This window comes from Poecilia latipinna, unplaced genomic scaffold (assembly GCF_001443285.1).
Source record: "Poecilia latipinna isolate Pla-1442-1.1 unplaced genomic scaffold, P_latipinna-1.0 Scaffold4106, whole genome shotgun sequence".
NCBI lineage: Eukaryota > Metazoa > Chordata > Actinopteri > Cyprinodontiformes > Poeciliidae > Poecilia > Poecilia latipinna.
Genome location: NW_015116722.1, coordinates 31,121 through 38,697, shown reverse-complemented (window position 1 = coordinate 38,697; position 7,577 = coordinate 31,121). Strand labels below are relative to the sequence as shown.

The following is a 7,577-nucleotide window of genomic DNA, read 5'->3' as shown; positions in this document are numbered from 1 at the left end:
GTTTGAACTTGCAAACAAAGTAGTCCCATAAACCACACCGCAGAGATAGTGAATCACATGTAGTTGCATAACGGTTATGTCTCCAGGCCAGTGACGTGCTTTGGTGTCCAGCAGAGTTCCCTTCTGCCACAAACTGAGGCGTCATATCTCGCCGACACTCGCGCAGCTCTGCTCTGCGCTATTTGCGGACAGATTGCTTGGCGTTTAGTGATTCGTTTTCTCAACAGTCTCTGAATTGTTTGGTTGTTCTAATTACGCAGGAAAAATTATTTCACTTGCTGGTGCTCAAGAGATGATGTACCATTTTTGCATGCACATCCATGAATGTTTCACTTTGCAGCAGATGTTGGACAGATGGAGACTTTAAAGTCAGACTCTTTTCCTTCCCACAGCTTCCTTCGAAGAGTATATTTGAAACCTGCCGCTGCTTGGAGTCATCACGAACAGCAAGACTGTGGCTCCTAAAACTGGCAACATGTAGTAACAAAAGATTTAACAATTATTTTTTGGTGATCTGAATTTACGTCCTTCTACATTATTTAGTTTACCTTTTCCAATTTCAGAAAACCCATCTGGTCTAAATGTCCACTTATGCAAGACATCCGAGATCAATCAAGTTATTTGTTAAAAGCCAGGTGAGGAATACAAGTCGGAACATTTTTCTTTTCTAAAACTGAATTGTTAATTTGACGCTTTTAACAAAAGTTTATTGCTCAACTAAAAAATATACGTAAAATATTACTTAAGAACGACACGTTAAAAAATGTTCACAAATAATTTTCAATGCATTTTAATAATTACTTGAAATATACTTGGTAACATGGATGGACAAAAGAAATTATCAATTCTTTTGATGCTGGGGTTTTCCATTTACTTTTAATACACAAGGGAAAAAAACCATCCATCTTTATTTATAAACTATTCTTTCAACATAGTACTGATTAAATCTAGAAAACCACTAAAACAATTCATACATTTTCACAGTAGGCTTTTTAATATAAGAATTTTATTGTTCTTATGGGTTTACAAAATAGTGACTTTTTTTTTTTACATTGAACTCAATAAAACAGTCTCACAAGGCCTTTGTGTGCCATGATAACGACATTTCCTGCAACCATTTTAAAAGTCTCAACTTGTAAAAGCCAGGAACTTGTAATATCCAAGTCCGCCACCAGAGGGCAGAAGTACAGGACTGGTTTCAGAAATGTGCATCGTAAGTGATGCGCTTGGCCTTATTTTCTATAGATCTTCACAGGGATGTTTTCAACTTTCAGATTCATTGTAGTTCTGATCCAGGATTAAAACACTGGAGAGACAAAGCTGCTAAGCAGAAACATATGCGGTACATTTATATTTAGTCATTCCACTTACCGTCTCTGTTTGTTCAGTGGTGAGAGGAAAAAAAAAAAAGAAAACTGAACCTGAAGTAACCACCAGCATGACGTTGACACAGGCTAATGGGGCGGAAAGATTGAAAACGCACCTTGTGTGGGAGGAGCCTGATGATGCAGCACAGCTTGTTCACAACACAATTTAACTCGGATGAGAACTGCAGAACTTAACGAGGGCCGATTCTTTTTACACAGCACAATGGATGCAAAACAGAACACACGAATAACCGAGTTTATCGTCACCGTCGATATCACACCGCAGCTCTTCCACTAGACAAAGCCTAACACAACTCATACAACTTACTGGAAAAAAACAAAAAGCCAACCTAAGGCATAAGCAAATTTAGAAGTCGATAGGCATCTTTTTACTAGTAAGAAATCCGGCCAATAACTTTCATCCAAGGGAAAGAAAAAATAAAAAGATAGTCATTATAGCTTAACAAAACTGTAGGCCTTTGAAATTGGTGCAGAATATTTTTTGACTGCATTTTTAGTTTTTAAATCCACATGGTGAAATCACAAATAGGAGGAGAATCCCATAACTCATTTATTGTCTTTACCCGTTTATCCTTGCAGGGTCACAGTGGCGATGGGTCAGGTACCCATCTCTCCAGTGGTCCCTGGGCGAGAGGCGGGGTTCGCCTTGGACAGGTTGCAAGTCTATTGCAGGAAAACATGGAGAGACAGGCCACCATGTGCGCGCGCGCACACACACACACACACACACACACACACACACACACACACACACACCTAAAGAACAATTTAGAGAGAAAAATTCACCCAACAGCCATGTTTTTGGGCTGTGGGACGAACATGGGCCGGAAGAAGAGTGCTGCTCACTGCACCACTGTCGCCTGTAGCCAAATACCAGAAATCACTTTTAGATAGGATTTGCTGTATTCGACAGAACAGCCTGAGCAAGCAGAATGACAAGTCTGATCCAATAAGAGATTGAACACCACAGATAATGTGAAATAATCTTTAATAGATACTTACAAACAAATTTACACCAAGTAATACAAATCAAGTGGAAGCAAGCAAGGAAAAGTAGGGTGTACCACTTATACACATTTAAAAACATAAGTTTATGATATGGCATTTGACAAACTGTTGGCAATTTGACCTACTTCCATTACATTTTGTGCAGCACTGTGTAGATTGTCGCTTTCTGTTAATATGGTGCTTTAAAACCAAAGTTTATCAAGTCAGGCACCTACAAAGTCAGCATCCAAAAACCCCTGACCCCAGCTTTACACTTCATAGACAAACAAGACATAATGGTTCATGGTTTTCTGCCAGTGGGACCCAAGAGTCAAACATTTAAATGCTCTTTTTTCCTCCTTTCTTTGTTTTAATATGTGCAAATCAGTGCTCAAACATGGAGATTATGAGTTTTTAAAAAAATGCTCTTGGGCCTCAACAGCACATGGTCAAGAACTACTGCACTAATAAAAACAAGGAGTGACAAAAAATGATAAAAAAAAAATTTGTTTGTTGAAAAGAGGTTCCTGCAGGTGCATGCTACAAAGAATCACAGTGACATTATCTTTCTGTAGAAGACTGCTGATGATATTCCTGCATTGCAGCAGCAGCTGAGCAGATATGTCCATGTTACAGAGAGACCTGGACGCAGTGAGTGGCCTGTGCTGCTCATAAACGGACTCAGAGCACCAGTAACTCTATAAAATGGTCATCAGCTCTTTCCTGTGTCATGTGAACAGCAAATGTATTTAAAAACCAGCTCTAAAACCCAGAATTTCATAACGCTTAATTTGAGACTGATGCGAGTGTACTGCCATCTTGTGGTCAGATAACAGCAGAGCACTGCTGTGTTTGCTGTGTTTTTTTTGGCTCAGTGTTCACCTCAGTGTCGTCTCAGCACAATTTCATTCAGATTTCCAAGGCTACAAAGACAGGAATGCATAACTCAAGCTTGGAGGTCACAGCAGATGCCACATTACCCTACAAGCTAGAAGTGGTTCACCAGCGCGGTGACTGTCAGGGCATCAGTTGGATCAGTGTGTGCATAGTACTCAGTGATTCCTGATTTTACAAAGTTAAAGATTACAATTGAAAAGAGTCATAAAAACAGGATAAGAAACTCCAGAGGAGTTTTGCAACTGACAGAGAAGCGTACTTGCTGATTCACGCAGGTGCCTATATCAGTCCTGGAGGCTTCAGTAATGCTGCCAAACGGGTTGAACCCAAGGACGATCCCAGAGAAAGAAACGAGGGAGTGCAGAATGTGTTTCGTCAGTCAACTTCGTCATTGGTAGAGCAGGTAGTTCTTGAGAGAGGCTGGCAGGGGAAGTCTGTGGATTTCACTCAGCCGGTCTCTTCCTAACGCCACCCTCACCGAACGCCTGCATAGGTCCATCAGCGAAAGAGGTTCAGCTAGGAGAAGACAAAAGAGGCAGAAGGGTGAGGTACAGGATCGGCTTGCAGGGACTGTGTCGTTTAATTGGTCAGCAACCGATACGTTCTGTGACCTACATAAGAATCAATGAGAATAGTTACAGTATGAACATTAAACTGCAAACCTGCTTGGCTTTGTAAGCACTATATCAAGGTTTCAAATTTAAAAAAAACTCAGCGTGCTGAAAAAAAAAAAAAAAGACATCGTTTCATTCCTCATGAGCAACTTAAATTCAGCTGATCAAAATAGTTCAGGTTTGAAGCAGCTGAACCAGGAAGGGGAAGATCTGGTTGAAGTTGGGTCGTTTAGTTGGAATTAGCGGCATGTAGACTCAGCATCCAACTAAAAATAAACACAAGGTCCAAAACACATTTTGATCTCATGTCCAAAAGGGTTGAAATTTTGATGCCATTTGTTTATTCTTAGTTAAATGGATTAAAAATAGGTTAACAAAAAACATAAAATAAAGGCCTGGTACAATACTTTTAGTTTTACAATAATTCTGCACACCATCAGTTGCTCACCAGTTGTGAACACCGATAGGTTTACGTGGGAATAATTGTTTTAATTATAAATAAAATTAGATTATATTGTAGTACTTGTTGTCCTGCCCCATGCCTGCTTGCAAATCAAATCAAGACTATTTGATGTACAATTATATTATAAATTGATAGGAGTAACAAATGTACAAAATCCCAAGGAGGAACTCTAAGCTTAAACGGCAGTCAGTGGTTAGAAATGTGAATCTCCTTTGCTCATTGGTAATCTAAACAGTTTTTTTTTTTTTTTTTTTTTTAAAAAGGCAAAATCTTCAACTTATACAGTCAGATGAACATCAAGGAGGCAAAACACACAACGTATTGGAAGGATGCAGTGTATACCCACTGCAGGAGTCGGGCCCACACAGGCAAATTGTGCCCCACGTTTGGCACCAGTTGCCAAATCTATCCAGGAAGTAGGTAGATTTTCCAACTGCAACCTTTCTGTAGAACACATCAGTCAAGCTGTCAGATAAAAGACTTGGCAACCATTGTTCTGATGAGGAGGAAGAAACTAACTGCAGCTAAGAGGGTGTGGGTTTTTATCAGAGTTCAAGCAGGCCCGTGTTGGAGCCACACTTGTAAAACATCGGCTACATGTCTACCTCTGCATAGGGAGCATTGCAAAGTCTGAAAATGGCTTCCATCTTAAGGCGTGGAATCAGCTCTGCTCTTCAGCTAAAAGAGAGATCGTCACTTCAAACTGTAGACTGCTTTTTGTGAATAAGAGATTATCTGTGGCGCTTTTCTTGCACAGGCACAAAACTAGGTCAAAGGATCTGAGTCAAACATAAAAATCTAATGAGCACAAAGCACTTGGGATAGATGGGTAATACACGGTCTGATGTGCACCAATGTTTTCAGACCAAAAAGCTGGGCAAAATGGGATTAATCCAGTCTTAGTTTGTTTGCTTTAGTCTCTGTGATACTGAGCAGCATCAGTTTTTGATCCTGAACAACCAGGAACTTCTTGATATTTCACAAACATCTAGTCAGGAGGCTTTCCAACCAACTACTGGAGCCAAAGTACAGTTTGTGACAAAGTAGGGCAGTTCCCTTGAAGACCAATCTTTACAGTGAAAAGTCCTTCTTCATAAGGACACAAATCCCTGACATGATGAAACAGCAAGTCGCTGAAAGCATCACATAAATAATTAATCTGATCAAACTGCAAAGCACACTGCAGATAATTTTGAGCTATAACCAGTGCATAAAAAGGGTTACAAATAAAAGTCCTGCTATGCTTTAAAGGAAGCCTGTTTTGATGCGAGGACAAAGCATGGACTATTCGACCTTAGTTTACAGCATCAATAAATCCTCTGGTTATAAAATCTCTATATACAGCCAGAGAGTCGCTCATGGCAACATAATATGTTGAAACATTTACAATTCATACTTACGATCAAGTCCATTTATGTACCGGATTCGTATTTCACAGTGTCCCCACACGGCGCTCACTATTGGGTACAGCTTCTTGCCTTTGAGTCCTCTAAAAGCCACTCCGAGATAATGTCCATCCACTATGTAACCCAGAGTGCCCTCGTCCATGTCCAAGACCACCAGGAGCGAGTCTGGTATAATGAAAGTGTCGTCTGGCTCCAGGAAGGCCGGGTAGGTTTTTCCTGGAAGGTTCTTGCCATCGTGGTAGAGCTTACTTCTGCACAGGTCCCAGCCCCAGGATTCAGAGTTGCTCCCCACCAATGCCGTGTAGCCCACAGAATGGAGAGGGGCGTCGCTCGTCCCAACGCCAACCACCGCGTGCGTGCCCCTCTGACGCATGGCCCAGTTGATCTCCCATACATGAAGTCCCCTCGTGTAGCCAACACGCCCGCGGATGGCGTCCGTGCTCTGCGCCACAGGGTGCCTATGGAACACCAGCTTGTTGTCGTCCTTCACAAAAACGTTGAGGGAGCGGTCGTCGTTGTTCCACGAATGCTGGATCTGAGTGTCCAGGCTGGCGGGCGGCATGTCCAGCAGAAGGTCTAGACGAGATGGCTTGGTGTGACTCAGGGCCTGCAACTCCAATGTTAGGGGACTGAACGCCGGATCCCGCATGTCAATAGTTTTAATGCCACCTGGGACTTTCTGCCCCATGCTCCAGGTGGGTATAGCAGCTCCTCGATCCCCGCCTCTTTCTCCTCCCCCCGCCTCAAAGACTAATGGGGGGAGTGGTCAGCCTCAGAGCCTCTCCTCCGCCGTGCTCCTGCAACCTGGGACGCGTCTGATGTGGACCACCAAGACGAGACGTTAAAGACTAGTCTGGACAGTTGAGAGATGAAAGTACAGAAAACAAGTCAGGAAGTTTGTTTTTCTTGTGTGTAGACTTTAAATGTGAACATTAAGAGTAGAGAGGTGAACCGATCAACATTTTGTGGCCAATTTCCAAACTGGAGTGTTTTAAAAACTACGAACAGTCAAATGTTTTTCTAACCCTCTTAGTGTGAGTGGTCATTTGTACAAGGGGTTTACTATTATTTCAAAACAGTAGAAATTATGGAATTAAGATTTGTTTTGTCCTTAGCATATCATTTTCTCAATTAGCATGGTTAGTATTACTTACAAACACCAGTCTGAATGTATTCGCTTTGCAGTAACTGATGTTTCTTGGAAACATTAAGTTACTCCAATCCCAGCAAATTTCACAAGACAAAGATTCAAACAAGCCCCATTCACACCTTGAACTAGCCAAGTGTGAACAGGAAAATGTGACAAAATTTATAGTGACAATGATAAATTCTGATTAGTAATATTTGAAAAACACCCCCAAATTGACTTAATTTTTACTTTTATTTTCATTACTGTTGATTCATTGAGACCTTAGATACTTAATCACACTTATAAATGGTTAGTTATTCCATATAAAAAAAAAATTAAAAAAAAGGGAAATAGCTATGCATTATCACTGCAGTCAGCTTATCTAAAAGGTATAAAGCTCACTAGCTAGAATACTGTAAATATAAAGAATATTTTCTTAGAAAGCCGGGATTATATCAATCAGTGGATGCAATTGGTGAATTTCATTTGTGGTACTGGTCATTTCAGCTGAGGCCTTTTCTTTGAAAGACATTTCATACAATGCACAAAATCTTTGTATGTGGAATATCCAGTCATATTTATGATGCAATTAGGCCTGTCACGATAACAAATTTTGATAAGCGATTGTCTAAAAAATTATTGCAATATACGATAATATTGTTTCAAGACCTTCTGACACTGATTTAATGGAAA

General features: G+C 40.7%; 1 protein-coding gene across 1 annotated transcript; it reads right to left on the bottom strand.

The window, feature by feature from the left end:
* Positions 1 to 2,359: 2,359 nt before the first annotated feature.
* On the bottom strand, positions 2,360 to 6,653 carry LOC106942197 (SPRY domain-containing SOCS box protein 1-like). The gene is made up of 2 exons (XM_015025420.1): positions 5,750 to 6,653; positions 2,360 to 3,788 (listed from the first exon to the last, which is right to left on the bottom strand). The coding sequence occupies exons 1-2, from the start codon at positions 6,441 to 6,443 to the stop codon at positions 3,661 to 3,663; spliced, it is 822 nt and encodes a 273-aa protein (XP_014880906.1). The 5' UTR covers positions 6,444 to 6,653; the 3' UTR covers positions 2,360 to 3,660.
* Between the last annotated feature and the right edge of the window lie 924 nt (positions 6,654 to 7,577).